The 18641-nt window shown below is 50.2% G+C and overlaps 1 protein-coding gene across 3 annotated transcripts in view; it reads right to left on the minus strand.

The window, feature by feature from the left end:
• The window catches only part of SUPT6H (SPT6 homolog, histone chaperone and transcription elongation factor), a 1195112-nt gene that overhangs the window by 201449 nt on the left and 975022 nt on the right, over positions 1–18641 (minus strand). For all 3 annotated transcript variants that reach the window (XM_069615328.1, XM_069615329.1, XM_069615330.1), the window contains one exon: positions 10486–10599. In XM_069615328.1, coding sequence (XP_069471429.1) covers positions 10486–10599 — 114 coding nt within the window. The remainder of the gene's footprint in view (positions 1–10485; positions 10600–18641) is intronic.

Genomic DNA, 18641 nt, shown 5'->3' on the forward strand with positions numbered 1-18641 from the left:
GCCTGTCCCACCTGGGAGTCAGATCTAGAGTGTGCATCTAGACAGTAGTGTTTTGTAAAGGTGTGCACAGAACTCCAGGTAGCCGCTTTGCAGATGGACTCAAGGGGAACATTTGCAATGAATGCTATGGATGCCCCCGTGCCTCGAGTAGAGTGTGCTCTTGGCCGAAAGGGCAGTTCTCTCTTAGCAAGAGTATAGCAGAGAGTGATGCATTGAACAATCCATCTAGAAATAGTGGACTTTGAAACTGCATCCCCTTCTCTTCCTGCTGCCACCGAGACGAAGAACTGATTAGTCTTCCTCAGTGGTCTGGTTCTTTCCATGTAGAACATGACTGCTCTGCGTACATCTAGTGTGTGCAGAGTCCTTTCTCCCAAATTGGAAGGATTTTGAAAGAACGTTGGTAGTTCTATAGATAGTTTACGTGGAATTTAGAAATACATTTCGGAGCAAACCTAGGGTGAGTGCGTAGAACCACCTTATCTCTGTGAACTGTAACGAAGGGGTCTAGAATAGAAAGAGCCTGAAGTTCACTTACTCTCCTGATGGAGGTGATAGCTATTAAAAAAGCAGTCTTAAGAGTGAGGTGTTTAAGAGATGCTTTGTGCATGGGTTCGAATGGTGAGCCCATGAGTCTGGTAAGTACCACATTAAGGTCCCATCCGGGAGCTGGGTCAGCTATCGGGGGGTGTATTCTCTTTACTCCCTCCATGAAGGCCTTTATAACAGGGATCCTCCACCACGACACCTTGAGTTGGGAAGTGGTGTATGCAGAAAGTGCCGCTAGGTGGACTTTAATGGAGTTAAACACTAGGCCTGAATCCAATAGGTGGGTCAGGTATAGAACATGTGTGGGAGAGCAGTCAATAGGGTTGATGCTTTTACTCCTGCACCAGATGACAAATCTCTTCCACTTGCTAGAATAGCAGTGGCAAGTGTTAGGTTTTCTGGCTTCCCTGAGGATGTCCATGCATCTTTGCGGGAGTTGTAGATGTCCGAACTCTATGATTTCAGGAGCCAAGTTGCTAAGTTCATGTTCTGGGGGCATGGATGCAGAGTCCTGCCCTTGTTCTGAGACAGCATGTTGTCCGGGCAGGGGAGTCTCACTGGGGGAGATAGACACATCTCCATCAAGTGAGCGAACCATGGCTGTCGGGCCCACATTGGGGCCACTAGTATCATGGTCACTTGTTCCTGGTGCATCTTGTGCACCACCCTGTTGAGAAGGGGAGTCGGGGGGGAAAAGCGTAAACAAATTTCCCTGACCATTGCATCGCCAGACCGTTCCCCTTGGATTGGTTCTGGGGGTACCTGGAGGCGTAACTTAGGCATTGTGAGTTCTACAGGGTTGCGAACAGGTCTATTTCTGTGAATCCCCATTGTGTGAAGACGTCGAAGACGATGTCTTCGTGCAGGCGCCATTCGTACTCTTCGGGCAGGGGGAAATCTCTGCTGAGTCGGTCTGCCAGCAGATTGAGTTCCCCGGGTACATGTAGTGACAGTAGGAACATGTTTTGTTTGAGAGCCCACTTCCATATATTCTGGGCCAGTTTGGACAGGCCTGGAGAGTGGGTGCCCCCCCCTGCTTGTTGATGTAGTACATGGCTGTGGTGCTGTCTGTAAGGACCATTACTGTCTTGCCTTGTAGGTGTTCCTGGAAGGCTTTTAGCGCCTTGAACACAGCTAGTAGCTCCAGTAGATTTATGTGTTTGGATGCTACGTTCGGAGTCCACCCTCCGTGAGCAGTCTGATGGGATAGGTGCGCCCCCCATCCTGTGAGGGATGCGTCTGTGGTTAGAGTGGCTTCTGCTGCGGGTGTGGCAAAGGGTTTCCCTTTTCCCATGTTTTCCTTTGTCCACCACCGTAGCGAGAGAACCAAGGCTTGCGAGACCACTACTAGATCCTCCCATAGTCCGCTGGCCTGACACCACTGGCTGTTTAGCCACTCTTGCAATGGGCGCAGGCGCGCGTGAGGTACCAAATAAATACACGACGCCATCATTCCTAGCAAGCGCATTGCTTTGCGTACAGTCACCTCTCGACCGGTCACATATTGAGGGATCTGAAACAGCATGTTTTGGACCCTCTCTTTGGAGGGGAAGACGAGGCCGTCCCTTGTTTGAATTAGAGCCCCTAGGAATTGCTTGATTTGACTGGGGTCTAAACTGGACTTCTTTTTGTTGATGGAGAAGCCCAACTGGAACAAAAGGTCTACCGTCTTTTGGGTATTGGAGAAGCATGTTTTGTAAGAATCCCCTGTTATGAGCCAGTCGTCGAGGTAAGGGTAAACTGGGATGGACAACCTGCGCAGGTGGGCCGCTGCCACTGCCATCACCTTCGTGAATACCCTTGGTGCTGATGCTATGCCGAAGGGTAGCACTCTGAACTGGTAGTGGTTGCCCTCTATCATGAACCTGAGGTATTTTCTGTGCGCTGGCAACATTAAAATATGAAAGTATGCATCTTTCATGTCCAATGTTGTCATGTAATCTCCCTGTGAAAGCAGTGGGATCACTTCCTGTAAGGTTACCATACAAAACTTTTGGGGTTTGATAAACTTGTTCGCTGGGCGCAGATCTAATACAGGGCGCATGGTTAGATCCTTTTTGGGTACAAGGAAGTACACTGAATAAATACCTTCCGTTACCTGAGATAGAGGCACGACCTCTATGGCTCCTTTTTCCAGCAGCTGTTGTACTTCTTGGAGAAGGATGGCAAGATGTTCCAGTGTCATGCGACGTCCCCTCGGGGGTCTGTAGGATTGGGAACTGTTGAATTCGATACAGTATCCGTGGGTTACGGTGGAAAGTACCCAATGGTCTGACGTTATACCCTCCCATGCAGGAAGAAAGGATGTTATCCGGCCCCCGACCGGTGTTGCATGGGAGGGGACGCGAATCTTCGCGTCACTTGGAGTTGTTGGGGGCTTGGGAGCCTCTGGGGGTGGACCCCCGACCTCTCCCTTTACCCCCGGCGCTGGCCTCTTTGGCTGTACTGCCCACTATTGGTCTGGTAATTGGTGGCAGGGTACTGTTGTTGACTTTGTTGTTGTTGGCGTTGGCCACGAAAAAAGCGTTTGTTGCCATAGCCGCGTCTGGTAGTGGGCTTAGAGATTTGGTCAAGAGTCCTGATAGTATCGAACTCTTTTAGCCATCTCTAGAGCTTCATCCACCGCTTTACCGAAGAGGTTAGAGTCTTCCACAGGTTTATTTATTAAAGACGCCTGTGTCTCCGCAGCCATACATGGCGTTTTAGGAGTATTCCCTGCACCAGGGAACGTCCCGCTGTTTCTGCCGCGTCCAGAGAGTTTTTTACAATGCTCTGGTTCACCTGGGTTCCTTCGCCAATAGTTGAAAGCAGGCGTGTAAGTAATGGCTCCGGTGCTTCCTCGGGGTCCTTGCGCAGTTTGGCCCACTGCGCGTCTGCATAGCTAGCAAGCAAAGAGTTGTTCGCAATTCTTGCTGAGAAGGCAGCCGAGGAAGTTACTCTTTTAGCAAGGGCATATAGCCTCTTGCCCTCCTTGTCAGGGGGTGCCTCACTGGTGGAAAGTGGTACCCCTGCCCTCTTTCTAGTATTAGATACTACCAGGGAATCCGGAATGGAATGTCCCCTAATGTAGAGCGGGTCTGAGGGTGAAGGAGTGAAAAGTTTTTCAATTCTTGGATTGACCCCTCTGATCAATGCGGGAGTGGACAGCGAAGGGATGATTCTTCTCTTCACTGAAGCGAGGAGGGGAATGGTCTGGCTGACCGGGGGTTTCTCTTTAATTACTCTTTCCACAAAGTCTAATTCTGGAGAGAGCTCCCCAGTGTCCAGTTCGAAATGTGCTGCTGCTCTGCCGCAACAGGGCATTGAAAGTGGGCTGATCGTCAATTGGAGACGTGTTCCTAACCGGTGAATTGTCAGGAGGATTTAGGTTTAGGACATCAGTGTCGGAATATACTGATGGGGATTGCCAGGGGTGCGAAGGTCCTTCTTCTGGGTTTTCTCCGAAGCCTATAATGTCTGGCCTGTCTTCCAGACCTTCCTCCTGGTACTGTCCCTCTTCCTCGTCCATAAAATCCTCCTCCTCCTCCTCCAAGTATTGTTCCTCCCCAGTGAGGTCGTACACATCATGGAAGTCTGAGGCTGTATCCTGCTGGGGATTGACTAGCCTCGGATTTTTGGCCTTGGGGTCCTCCTGAGGCCCTTCTCTAGTTCTCTTGGGAGTTTGAGAGGTCTGGGTATTAATAAACCTTTCCATCCTCTCCATACAGAGGTTGAGTCTTTCCATGGTTTCATGGGGTACTCCTGAGCGGTCTGGCGGGGGAAAAATAGAGTCATCTAGCTGAAAACGGCTCGACCTCTCCCAAAGCGTCGAGGAAAGTGTCCCGTCGCCCTCCGAAAAGCCTTCAGGTGCGCTGGGTGACCCCCCCGACTGAAGGGGGTAGTCCATGCCTTTCTTCGGGCTTTTTCGGCGTGTCTTTCGACTTCGGCGTAGCGCTCGACGTGTCCTTCGGCGTACGCTTCTGGGCGTCGGCTCCAGCGATCCTCGCCAAGCTCTCGGCGACTCGTTTGTCAGCGGAGGCCTGCGTTTTCGACGCTACGGGTGTCGATCGCTCTACTGCGGCATGCGCCTTTTGTTGATGCGCGCCGGCCGATGGTTTGGGGGCGGCGCCCTTATTTGCCGAAAGCCCAGTCACTGGTCGCGGCAGTGGTTGCGAGAGGGGCTTCGAACCCGAACGGTCCGAGGAGGCCGCCGGTGGAACCTGCGTCTCCTTGGGCGCTGATGCTCTCTTCGTCTTTGACGAAGAAGAGCCGTGGGTTGTGTGTTTAAGAGAGTTTTTGTGTGCGTCAATGTCGCCGGGGTGTTCATCCCCATAAGCAGGGCGTGAGCCGAGCCCGTCGGGGCCAGGGACAGACGACGAAGCGCGCGAGCGCTCCTTAGAGGGCTTTTCGACTTCCGTAGCAGAGGTCGTGTTATCGCGTTCCTCGTCACTGTCGGTGGTAGCAGCGGCGGGTGAACCTTCGGCCTTCGACATCGCGTAGGCCGCCCACCTTTTAACCCTACGGTCTTTTAGAGTTTTAGGCTTAAGAAGCCGACAAGCCGCGCAACCTTCCTCCTTGTGATCGAGGGGCAAGCAGCGGTTACACCGTGAGTGCTTGTCCTTCCAAGTAAATTTGCCTTTGCAAAGCGGGCAAAATCTAAAGGGTGTCCTCTCCATAGCAGAGGCAATAAATCGTGATAACCACCCCAAGGGAAAGGAAGGGGAAAAGGAAAGGCATTCTCAGAAAGAACCAGAGATGTCCCACGACCCCACTCTCCCTACTGTATATGGCCTGCGAGGTCAGGCCACGTGTTCGGCAACGCCGAAGGATTTCCTCCGCTCGTACCCTCCGTCGAAGATCTTGCTCGGCGGAGAACAGCTTCACAACTGCGTCGAGGGAGGGATTATGTGTTTAATATTAATGAGAAACGACCAAAGGTCGAGGAGATGAAATTTGCAATATCTCTCGAGGAGCTCCGCGTAAAGGCGACCAGTAGCTGGGCGGAAAAAAACAATCTGAGGGACCTCGACGCGTGAGGGATTGTGGGTTCGACGCACGTCACTATAGGGATAGTATTTCAGACACGCCTTGTCGACGTCCCTTTTCGACTACGAAAAACAAAATGCAATACTCCGCAGTGACCACTGGATGTCGGACCTATGCACAGCATGTGATTCTAAGCAGATTAACAAACATCAGAAATATATATATTTCTCTCTCTTTCTCTCTTCTCTCTGATGAGATTTAAGAAGGGCCTTCTGATCGCCTGCCCTGGTCTGCCTATTGCTGACACCTACATCAATGCTTCTTCCAGACAGACTATCAATGACATTCTCTTTGCCGTTCCTTCACCTGACCTATGGACTCCCCCCATAAGGTTTCTATCCTCTACTTGTTCTACCTCACCCATTAATGGTGGTAGTGCTCTTGGCATCATTCAGGCACATTTTCAATGTCTATCGTAATTGCACTATCATGGCCCAGGGCTCTCAGCCCAAGCTCCTCCTTGACAGACATCTTCTGTCTCTTTTCAACCCCCCCTACCCTCTCCTGCCCCCCCAACCCCCTGTGGTGGCACCCTGCCCCTGTGCCCCTCCTCAGAAAAAACATTTAAAGGGGGCTACCGTCAATTCTCGATCTGCTGTCAAACATGCGTCTGAGATCGGTCTCGTCCTTGAAGACCTTGACCTTCTTGCTCTTAATGAGACATGGATCAAGGCCAGCTTTGCCACTGCTTTGACACTTCTCCCCGAGGGCTACAAGATCTTGTCCAATCCCAGGCCTTCCTGGTCTGGTGGCAGAGTGGTTCTGATTTTTACCAGAGTGGATACCGGCCACCATTATCCCAACTCAATCCTACTCTTCCTTTGAATGAGTCGTATGTAGGCCGTCTCCCCTAGCGTCTCTCTCTCTCTCTCTCTCACACCATCATCTACAGGCCCCCCCAGACCGACTACCCTCTTCCTTTCAGAATGGGTGGACCTCTCCTCCTCACCCAAACTTCTTTTCCTTGGGGACTTTAACATCCACCTTGACTCTCCGTTTTGCCACTATACTTTTTCGTGACCTCCGAGACTCTTGGCCTCACAATTCTTCCCTCTGGCTCAACCCACTGGGCCAGGCACACCTTGGATGCTCTCATCTCTACAGACATCCCTCCCTCCCTCTACTCTCCTGGTCGGTCCGTTCTCTCCTCTCACCTTGAGCTCCCCTCCCCCCACTGATGCCGATGCCTATGCCTGTACTGCCAGTCTCCTTCTCAGTCAGTCATTCGACCAATGAAGCATGTCAGTCGCTGCATTTGCCCCTACATTCATCCCACCTCCCTCCCTTGCCTTTGACTCTTCTATCGACTCTGCTCTTGCCAACCTCCATCTGTCTATCTCAAACATCTTGGACATCCCTGGGCCCCGTCATGAGGATCTGCATGAAGCATGCCTCCAAAGGCAACTCTTGGTATGACTTCGACTTGGCAGCTTTGAAACGCAAGTGCAAAGCTGCTAAGCGCAAGTAGGCCTCAAGTACATCATCTAACAAACTGGCCTATCGCCTAGTCCAAAGGCAATATCGTCTCACCATCTGCTCCAAGAAGAGGGCCCATGTCCAAGCCTTAATCACTTGGGCCACTATTAGCACGGCTGAACCTTTTAAAATCAGCAGGGAACTTGCCAATCCTACTGCAGTCGTCTCCTCTCTACCAGGCCCGCCGTACTGCACTGCTCTAAAACTCAGGACATCATGTCCTCCCTGTCTTTGTCTTGCCTCCCTTGGCGCCCCCTCTTTCCCATTGCACCGGATGAGATCTCTAGAGTAGTCCGCTCTATGAAAGTCTCCTCTAAACAGGTGCTACCCTGTTCTCCCAGTACCATCAAGGACAACATCGCTACTCTCTGGCTACAGCCTTGGCCGACCTCTGTAACTGTTCTTTTGCCACTGGCTCCCCTCCCTTGCACCCCTCCTCAAGCATTCTCCTGTGCACCCTCTCCTAAAAAGCTGTCTGCGGACCCTTCTTGCCCGGCTAACTTTAACCCCATCTCTATCACCCTTTTCCTGGGTAAACTCCGAGAAGATGGTCATCCACCAACTGACCCTCCACACCGAAGTGGCTGGCTGCCTCCATGACCACCAGCCCAGTTTTAGAGTATCCAGAAGCACAGAAACTGCTCTCCTGAACAACCGCGAAGACCTGCTATCGAACCTTGATTCTAACTCTCCCTCTATTCTTTTCCTCCACAATCTTTCTTCTGTCTTTGACATGGTCAACCACTCCATCCTTATAAATCGTCTCCACGATACACTAGGCATCACAGACCGGGCACTGGCGTGGTTGACCTCTCATCTCTGACCGACCCTCCCAAGTGCAATTGGGCCCTTTCCTCTCCTCCACCTCACTCGCTGCCTGCGGCATCCCTCAGGGTTCTATCCTATTGTCATGGCTCTTTAATATATACCTAGCACCTCTGGCCCATTTAATCTCCACCTTCTCTCCTCACTTCGTGTTACACTGATGACACACAGCTCTTTAAGCTTCCATCCTCCTCTCCTTCCTGTCTCATGCCTGACTGCTATTCAGGCATGGTGCTCCGCCAATTAACTCTGCCTTAATGCCAGTAAGACAGAGATCCTTCTCATTGGGATGCCTGCTGCCTGTTTCCCCGCCACTCTGGCCACCCTCCTTGACCCTCTCCCCTCACCCTCCTGTGAGGCAAAAAACCTTGGCGTCATCTTTGACTCCCCTCTCTCGCTTTCCCTCCACACATCACAGACTTTGCCAAGAAGTACAACTTTCAGCTACACCTCCTCAGAGGCATTCTCCCTTTCCTCACCTTTCCCCAGAATCTCAATGTCTCCAGAGCACTGGTTCGCTATATGCTGAATTACTGCAAAAGCCTCTTCCTCAATCTGCCCCTGTCCTCCCTTCGCCCCCTTCAACTAATCCAGAATAGGGCTACGAGTCTTAGCCTTGACTTCAAGCCCAACAACCGCATCTCTCCAGCCCTAAAATATCTGCAATGGCTCTCAGTGACTGCAAGGATCAAAGAACAAGTTACTTTCTTACCTGGTAACGTTCTTTCGATGGGAGGGTCCGACGACGTATTCCATATCTATGACATGTAAGCAGCACAGCTGTGGTGATTACATGTCATAGATATGGAATACGTCGGAGGACCCAATCCCCTCGAATGTAAGATTCTTATCAACATCCACAAGGCAGTCTGGGGGCCTGGGACCTCTACACATCCAGCTTTCTCTCCCCAAATCCCTCCCTGCTAGAGTTCTTCGGTCCGCTAACTCAAACCCTCTGCAGGTCAGACATTTCTCCAAGCAGAGAGTCAGAGGTAGATCCATTTCCTCAGCAGGTTCCTCCCTCTGGAATGGCCTCCCTGGCCCCCTCAGACTTGAATTGGATCTTCTCAAGCTCTGAAACTTCTCAAGGCCTTCCTTTCCTCCTCTTCCATCCCTCTCCCCCTCCCATCCCTGCCCCCTACTACTCCACCTTACCCCAGCACTTTTATCACCTTTTTCTTTGCACTTGCACAGTAGGATTGCTACAAGGCCACTAAAACCATCATTGTTTCTTTTTCCTACCCCCCCACCCCCACTTTTTTCTAGTGGTGCCTGAAAACACTTGTGTATAGGCGCCGTACAAATTCACAAAAAAAAAAAGATAGGAAGAAAAATTCAAAGGGAAGCGCAAAAGGTAACCTAGCAACACTGCACAGAAGATTCTGTCTGCGCCCATAGTAAAATAGAGATAGCCCAAAACTATGCATCTAAACACACACTATGGAGGGACACAAAAAGGTTAACCATAAAAGGACCAAAAGAAAGGGTGACGGGGGGCGGGGAGGATGAGTGGGTGTTGGGAAGGATGCCCACTCACCCAACAACAAGGACAAATCACCAAGTCCAGCAAATAATTCTGGGGTTGATGCAGGTGAGGAATCAATAATGTTGCTATTCACAAGAGCCGAGGGCAATTATTTTGACTGTCTGGCTTGTTTGGTCCTGATCATGACTTTGTGAATTTATTTATACTGTTGTCTAAGGCTCTATGTTTCTCCCCACCCGATAGCACCTGGTAGCATTATATGTATTGTGCCCAACACCAGTTAGGGGAAATACATTTTGCTCAGTAATGGGCAAGGTCCCTCCATGGCCCTTTACTGCTGTTATACATATAGTATTGCTTACTATGCATTATGTTTAACCCCATTTGAACTTCAAGTTACTAGCAGTACCAATTCATAATAAAATACAAGTTTCAGTATAACAGTGTAGCACTTGCGTTAAGCCTGACACCTGCCATTGGAACTCCGTTTGTTGCATAGTTTGGTTGGGATCACAGACTTGCCAGTATGTTAGATGGTTTTTCATTCCTCATGAGGGGGCTATAGAACAACCTCATGAAGATCTACCAAAAATAGAGCTTAGTATATATTTTACTTGGAACCTGTGTACCCCTTAAGATTGTTGTTTCACATCACTCACCAGAGGGTTGCGGAAAAATCTCCCAGCATTTACCATCCGACTTAGGTCAAAATGGGCTATGAACACTACCAGGGACTTCCACATTTTATGGTCACTAAAGATCAAAATAAACTGAGGACCAACTTGGAGATCAGAATTAGTTTAAAACTCATGTAATGTGGATCGCTAGAACTGATATTCAATTTGTTAATGCTGTGTAGAATGTGCTGTATTCCCACCTCTATGATCCAGATACCACAACCGTGTAGAGGAAGACACAGGAGACAAAGAATGAGGTGTTCAGCATGGCAAGCAGAACATATTTGTGCTGCAAAAACCTACAGTACCTATCTCACATCACAACAAATCCCAACAACCAACTTCCTGTTCCTATCACAGGAGCCTTTTTGGGTACAATATCCTCACCCTAACGCACAATCCCCAAATCCCAGGCACACAGCAAATGCTTCACTAGAATACACGTACCTTCCTGTCACCACCGTTGCAGTCATGATAGTACTTGTGTGTCACAAGGTCTCTGGCAAAAGATGCCATGGGCTGAATGTAGCGTGCAATGATTTCATCAAGATCTTCAAATTCCTGTAAGTAACAAAGAAAAACTTCACCAACAAAATGGAACCACAGAAATGCAGATCATCAATCGGTGTCGCTCACTAAGCAGTATTGATCCCTTCCCAATCTTTGTGTAGATCGCCGTTAGGCAAGATTGTATGCAGTACCCTCTGGGAGACTGCACCAGCCTTGTGCTCTTGGCAAAGGTTAACCCAACCTTTAGTATAACCATGTACTACACAAGTTGGTAGAGTGACTGAGCAGCCAGGCCTATCTTAAGAGGGGTCAATGTGAGCTGTACGGTTGCAACACAGATTCACAGTGAGAAGTATCCAAATAAACTTACACTCAAGGTTTCTTGATTAAACAATTATTAATTTGTCAGTTTTAATAATCCTTATTTAGAAGGGAGCAATCTATGTAACACAAAAATATACACTTCAAAAATACACACTCAGTTTCAATAAATCAGTAGATACCCATTTGGGATGGCACACAGACACGTCCTACACCCTGAGGCGACTTAAGTAACTAGGACACTGTGGACATTGATAGATCAACTGCACATTTAGAGCAATACAGAGTTTGGTGTAAAAAGGGAAATGTAGGAGGGATAAACAATGAATAAATAGTCTCAAGCAGGTAAGTACTTTTGAACCCCCCCCCAATGCAAAGTAAATTAACCCTTTCCCAGCAACACAAGTTATAGAATGTGTCACTTTTGTTGAGTGATAGCTAAAGCACACAGTCTGAGGTTAGACGAGTCTTTCAGGGAGCCAGGACAGGCAATGTCAATTGAGCAAAGTCTAGGGGAGCTGAAGCACTTCTTGAAGGTAAGTAAAAAGTCTTGCACAATGTTTTAGAAGTCTTTGTAGAAAATGAAAATCACTCATGGGCTACAAGCGTGGAGGCTTGTGAGGGGCGAAGGTGCAAGCAACTCTGCAAAAGGTAACAGACAAGTCTCAACTGAGAGCTAGCAAGGCAACACAACAAGAGGCAAGTACCCCTTAGTTTACAGTACCTTAGGTCTGAAGAAATTGGTTCCAGATGGCTTTTGTTCCAGTTGTAGCATGGAATGAGAATGCATTACTTACCGTAAAAGCATTTCTGATGGTTGTATCTGCTTAGATTCACATGCTGTGCATAGGTCCGACATCCAGTGGTCACTGCGGAGTATTGCATTTTGTTTTTCGTAGTCGAAAAGGGGACGTCGACAAGGCGTGTCTGAAACACTATCCCTATAGTGACGTGCGTTGTACCCACACATAGACTAGCGAGCAGTACCCGGAGTTGGCGGTGGGTTATGAGAAGGAACAGTAGAGAAAAGGTGTCGTAATACTGCCTGTCCCACCTGGGAGTCAGATCTAGAGTGTGTATCTAGACAGTAGTGTTTTGTAAAGGTGTGCACAGAACTCCAGGTAGCCGCTTTGCAGATGGACTCAAGGGGAACATTTGCAATGAATGCTATGGATGCCCCCGTGCCTCGAGTAGAGTGTGCTCTTGGCTTAAAGGGCAGTTCTCTCTTAGCAAGAGTATAGCAGAGAGTGATGCATTGAACAATCCATCTAGAAATAGTGGATTTTGAAACCGCATCTCCTTCTCTTCCTGCTGCCACCGAGACGAAGAACTGATTAGTCTTCCTCAATGGTTTGGTTCTTTCCATGTAGAACATGACCGCCCTGCGTACATCAAGTGTGTGCAGAGTCCTTTCTCCCAAATTGGAAGGATTTTGAAAGAACGTTGGTAGTTCTATAGATTGGTTTACGTGGAATTTAGAAATAAATTTTGGAGCAAACCTAGGGTGAGTGCGTAGAACCACTTTATCTCTGTGAACTGTAACGAAGGGGTCTAGAATAGAAAGAGCCTGAAGTTCACTTACTCTCCTGATGGAGGTGATAGCTATTAAAAAAGCAGTCTTAAGAGTGAGGTGTTTAAGAGATGCTTTGTGCATGGGTTCGAATGGAGAGCCCATGAGTCTTGTAAGTACCACATTAAGGTCCCATCCGGGAGCTGGGTCAGCTATCGGGGGGTGTATTCTTTTTACTCCCTCCATGAAGGCCTTTATAACCGGGAACTTCCACCACGACACTTTGAGTTGGGAAGTGGTGTATGCAGAAAGTGCCGCTAGGTGGACTTTAATGGAGTTGAATACTAGACCTGAATCCAAAAGGTGGGTTAGGTATAGTACCACATGTGTGGGAGAGCAGTCAATAGGGTTGATGCCTTTACTCCTGCACCAGATGACAAATCTTTTCCACTTGCTAGAATAGCAGTGGCGAGTGTTCGGTTTTCTGGCTTCCCTGAGGATGTCCATGCATCTTTGCGGGAGTTGTAGATGTCCGAACTCTATGATCTCAGGAGCCAAGCTGCTAAGTTCATGTTCTGGGGGCATGGGTGCAGGGTCCTGCCCTTGTTCTGAGACAGCATGTTGTACGGGCAGGGGAGTTTTACTGGGGGAGATAGAGACATCTCCATCAAGTGAGCGAACCATGGTTGTCGTGCCCACATAGGGGCCACTAGTATCATGGTCACTTGTTCCTGGTGCATCTTGTGCACCACCTTGTTGAGAAGGGGAGTCGGGGGGAAAAGCGTAAACAAATTTCCCTGACCATTGCATCGACAGACCGTTCCCCTTGGATTGGTTCTGGGGGTACCTGGAGGCGTAACTTAGGCATTGAGAGTTCTCCAGGGTTGCGAACAGGTCTATCTCTGGGAAACCCCATTGTGTGAAGACGTCGAAGACGATGTCTTCGTGCAGGCGCCATTCGTACTCTTCGGGCAGGGGGAAATCTCTGCTGAGACTGTCTGCCAGCAGATTGAGTTCCCCGGGTACATGTAGTGATAGTAGGAACATGTCCCGTCTGAGAGCCCACTTCCATATATTTTGGGCCAGTTTGGATAGGCCTGGAGAGTGGGTGCCCCCCGGCTTGTTGATGTAGTACATGGCTGTAGTGCTGTCCGTGAGGACCATTACAGTCTTGCCTTGTAGGTGTTCTTGGAAGGCTTTTAATGCCTTGAATACCGCCAGTAGCTCCAGTAGATTGATGTGTTTGGATGCTACGTTCGGAGTCCACACTCCGTGAGCAGTCTGATGGGATAGGTGAGCCCCCCATCCTGTAAGGGATGCGTCTGTGGTTAGAGTGGCTTCCGCCGCGGGTGTGGCAAAGGGTTTTCCTTTTTCCATGTTTCCCTTTGTCCACCACTGTAGCGAGAGAACCAAGGCCTGCGAGACCACCACTAGATCCTCCCATAGTCCGCTGGCCTGACACCACTGGCTGTTGAGCCACTCTTGCATTGGACGCATGCGCAGGCGCGCGTGAGGTACCAAATAAATACACGACGCCATCATTCCTAGCAAGCGCATTGCTTTGCGTACCGTCACCTCTTGGCCGTTTACATATTGGGGGATCTGAAACAGCATGTTTTGGACCCTCTCTTTGGAGGGGAAGACGAGGCCGTCCCTTGTTTGAATTAGAGCCCCTAGGAATTGTTTGATTTGACTGGGGTTTAAACTGGACTTCCTTTCGTTGATGGAGAAGCCTAGCTGGAACAAAAGGTCTACCGTCTTCTGGGTATTTGCGAAACATGTTTCGTAAGAATCCCCTGTTATGAGCCAGTCGTCGAGGTAAGGGTAAACTGGGATGGACAACCTGCGCAGGTGGGCCGCTGCCACTGCCAGCACCTTCGTGAATACCCTTGGTGCTGATGCTATACCGTAGGGTAGCACTTTGAACTGGTAGTGTTTGCCCTCTATCATGAACCTTAGGTATTTTCTGTGCGCTGGCAACATTGAAATATGAAAGTATGCATCTTTCATGTGCAATGTTGTCATGTAATCTCCCTGGGAAAGCAGTGGGATCACTTCCTGTAAGGTTACCATACGAAACTTTTGGGGTTTGATAAATCTGTTCGCTGGGCGCAGATCTAATACAGGGCGCATGGTTAGATCCTTTTTGGGTACAAGGAAGTACACTGAATAAATACCTTCCGTTACCTGAGATAGAGGCACGACCTCTATGGCTCCTTTTTCCAGAAGTTGTTGTACTTCTTGCAGAAGGATGGCAAGATGTTCCGGCGTCATGCGACGTCCCCTCGGGGGTCTGTAGGATGGGGAACTGTTGAATTCGATACAGTAACCGTGGGCTACGGTGGAAAGTACCCAACGGTCTGACGTTATCTCCTCCCATGCAGGAAGAAAGGATGTTATCCGGCCCCCGACCGGTGTTGCATGGGAGGGGACGCGAATGTTCGCGTCACTTGGAGTTGTTGGGGGCTTGGGAGCCTCTGGGGGTGGATCCCCGACCCCTCCCTTTGCCCCGGCGTTGGCCTCTTTGGCTGTACTGCCCACTATTGGTTTGGTAATTGGTGGCAGGGTATTGCTGATGTTGACTGTTGTTGGTGTTGGCGTTGGCCACGAAAAAAGCGTTTGTTGCCATAGCCGCGCCTGGTAGTGGGCTTAGAGATTTGGTCAAGAGTCTTGATAGTGTCGAACTCTTTTTTAGCCATCTCTAGGGCTTCATCTACCGCTTTTCCGAAGAGGTTAGCGTCCTCGACAGGTTTATTTATCAAAGACGCCTGTGTCTCTGGTTTAAAGCCTGAGTTGCGCAGCCATACATGGCGCTTTAGGAGTATTCCTTGTACCAGGGAACGTCCTGCTGTTTCTGCCGCGTCCAGAGAGTTTTTAACAATGCTCTGGTTCACTTGGGTTCCTTCGCCAATAGTTGACAGTAGGCGCGTACGTAAAGGCTCCGGTGCTTCCTCGGCGTCTTTTCGCAGTTTGGCCCACTGCGCGTCTGCGTAGCTTGCAAGCAAGGAATTGTTGTTGGCAATTCTTGCTGAGAAGGCAGCCGAGGAAGTAACTCTTTTTGCAAGGGCATATAGCCTCTTGCCCTCCTTGTCAGGGGGTGCCTCACTGGTGGAAAGTGGTACCCCTGCCCTCTTTCTAGTATTAGATACCACTAGGGAATCCGGAATGGAATGTCCCCTAATGTAGAGGGGGTCTGAGGGTGAAGGAGTGAAAAGTTTTTCAATCCGTGGATTGACCCCTCTGATCATTGCGGGAGTGGACAGCGAAGGTATGATCCTTCTCTTCACTGAAGCGAGGAGGGGAATGGTCTGGCTGACCGGGGGTTTTTCTTTAATCACTCTTTCTACAAAGTCCAATTCTGGAGAGAGTTCCCCGGTGTCGAGTTCGAAATGCGCTGCTGCTCTGCGCAACAGTGCATTGAACGTGGGCTGATCGTCAATTGGAGACGTGTTCCTAACTGGAGAATTGTCCGGAGGAGTTAGGTTTAGGACATCAGTGTCGGAATACACTGATGGTGATTGCCAGGGGTGTGAAGGTCCCTCTTCTGGGTTAACCCCGAAGCCTTCTTCTATAATGTCTGTTCTGTCTTCCAGACATTCCTCCTGGTTCTGTTCTTCATTGTCCATGAAATCATCTTCTTCCTCGAAGTATTGTTCCTCCCCAGTGAGGTCATATACATCTTGGAAGTCTGAGGCTGTGTCCTGCTGGGGATCGACTAGCCTCGGATTTTTGGCCCTGGGGTCCTCCTGAGGCCCTTCTCTAGTCCTCTTGTGAGTTTGAGAGGCCTGGGTGCTCATGAACCTTTCCATCCTCTCCATACAGAGGTGGAGTCTTTCCATTGTTTCATGGGGTACCCCAGAGCGGTCTGGCGGGGGAAACATAGAGTTATCTAACTCGAAATGGCTCGACCTCTCCCAAAGCGTCGAGGAAAGTGTACCGTCGCCCTCCGAAAAACCTTCAGGTGTGTCGGGAGACTCCCTGACTGAAGGGGGTAGTCCCTGCTTTCCTTCGGGCTTTTTCGGCGTATCCTTTAACTTATGCGTAACGCTCGACGTAATCTTCGGCGTACGCTTTTGGGCGTCGGCTACAGCGATCCTCGCTAAGCTATCGGCGACTCGTTTGTCGGCGGAAGCTTGAGTTTTCGACGCTATGGGTATCGAACACTCTACGGCGGTCTGCGCTTTCTGTTGATGCGCACCGGCCGATGGTTTGGTGGCAGCGCCCTTGTTTGCCGAAAGCCCAGTCGCAGGTCGCGGCTGCGAGAGGGGCTTCGAACCCGAACGGTCCGAGGAGTCCGCCGGTGGAACCTGCGTCTCCTTGGGCGCCGAAGCTCTTTTCGTCTTAGACGAAGAAGAGCCGTGGGTTGTGTGCTTATGTGAATCTTTGTGTGCGTCAGTGTCGCCGGGGTGTTCATCCCCATAAGCAGGGCGTGAGCCGAGCCCGTCGGGGCCGGGGACAGACGACGAAGCGCGCAAGCGCTCCTTAGAGGGGGTTTCGACTTCCGTAGCTGAGGTCGTGTTATCGCGTTCCTCGTCACTGTCGGTGGTAGCAGCGGCGGGTGAACCTTCGGCCTTCGACATCGCGTAGGCCGCCCACCTTTTAACCCTTCGGTCTTTTAGAGTTTTAGGCTTAAGAAGCCGACAAGCCGCGCACCCTTCCTCCTTGTGATCGAGGGGCAAGCAGCGGTTACACCGTGAGTGCTTGTCCTTCCAAGTGAATTTGCCTTTACAAAGTGGGCAAAACCTAAACGGTGTCCTCTCCATAGCCGAGGCAATAAATTGCGATAAACACCCCAAGGGAAAGGAAGGGGAAAGGGAAAGGCATTCTCAGAAAGACCCAGAGATCTCCCACGACCCCACTCTCCCTACTGTATATGGCCAGCGAGACCAGGCCACGTGTTCGGCAGCGCCGAAGATTTCCTCCGCTCTACCCTCCGTCGACGATTTTTCTCGGCGGAGAACAGCTACAACTGCGTCGAGGGAGTGTGTATAAATTTTATGAGAAGAAACGACCAAAAGGTCGAGGGTTGCAATGGCATCTCAAGGAGCTCCGCGTGAAGGCGACCAGAAGCTGGGCGGAAAAAAACAATCTGAGGGACCTCGACGCGTGAGGGATTGTGGGTACAACGCACGTCACTATAGGGATAGTGTTTCAGACACGCCTTGTCGACGTCCCCTTTTCGACTACGAAAAACAAAATGCAATACTCCGCAGTGACCACTGGATGTCAGACCTATGCACAGCATGCGATTCTAAGCAGATTAACAAACATCAGAAATCCTGTTTCTGGGCTTCAGTCGTGGGGACAAGAGGGAGAACGTCTGGGGACTCCTGCACTACGGTATGAAGGTCGGCGGCAGCAACGGGCAAACTTCAGATCAGAGGCACTTTGTGGTTTCAGCTTCTCGTGAATAGCACTACTGCGGTTCTCGGACACCTGGAAGACTTTCCTTGCATCTGGGGTCCAGCACTGTGTTGAGGCGGCTCAGGCTTGGTCAATCCTGCTTCATGGGAGTCCGGAGGATCTCCCTGGTGCTAGGGTCCGACTTAAAGACTCTCACTCGATTCTGGTGTGCCTCTCCCTGGCAATTGGTTCCTGCAGCAGCAATGGAAGTACAGCTAGCTTCGAGAGGATATCCAGAGGAGTTAGTCTTGGGGTGGATTAGTCCCACCAACCCAAGTTGAGAAGTCGTCCTTTGAAGGGCTTCTCTAGTCAAGACAAATTCGGAGCTTCAGCACTGCAGCAGGGCTTCACCGGGCAAACCAACGGTCCATGAGTTGTAGCAAGCGTCTCTTCCAAGTTCTTCAGATTCCTTCGTCCAGTGGTCGACTCTGCCTTCCAAGCAAAAGACCTCGCCTTCTATACAGGTTTCTCGCAGTCTAGCTGTCAATCACACAGCAGGGTGGCTGTCCTCCAGGGACAGCCAGCCAATCACCTTTGGGTGCATTCCTATACCTATGGAGACTGAGCACAGGGGGTTTCGGGAATCTCCCTCGCTTCCTGCCCTGCCAGACACGCTGGAGCCAGAGGAGGGCTTCACCAGTTAATCCTGCCAAAGACAAAAACGAACAAAGGGACCAAACCTGGTTTGGCCCGCAGAGTAAATCTCAAGAAGGACCTGTCCAACAAGAAATGGCGAAAAAAGAAGACTGGGGCCATTTTGACAAAACAGGCACCCATGGGTGCTTTACTGCAGCTGCAATTGCAGCTCGCGGTAGAAACACTCAATGGTAGTAAAAAGTAAACCACTGCCACTTATTGT

The sequence above is a fragment of the Ambystoma mexicanum genome, chromosome 9 (genome assembly GCF_040938575.1).
Source record: "Ambystoma mexicanum isolate Mex_15411 chromosome 9, UKY_AmexF1_1, whole genome shotgun sequence".
Lineage (NCBI taxonomy): Eukaryota > Metazoa > Chordata > Amphibia > Caudata > Ambystomatidae > Ambystoma > Ambystoma mexicanum.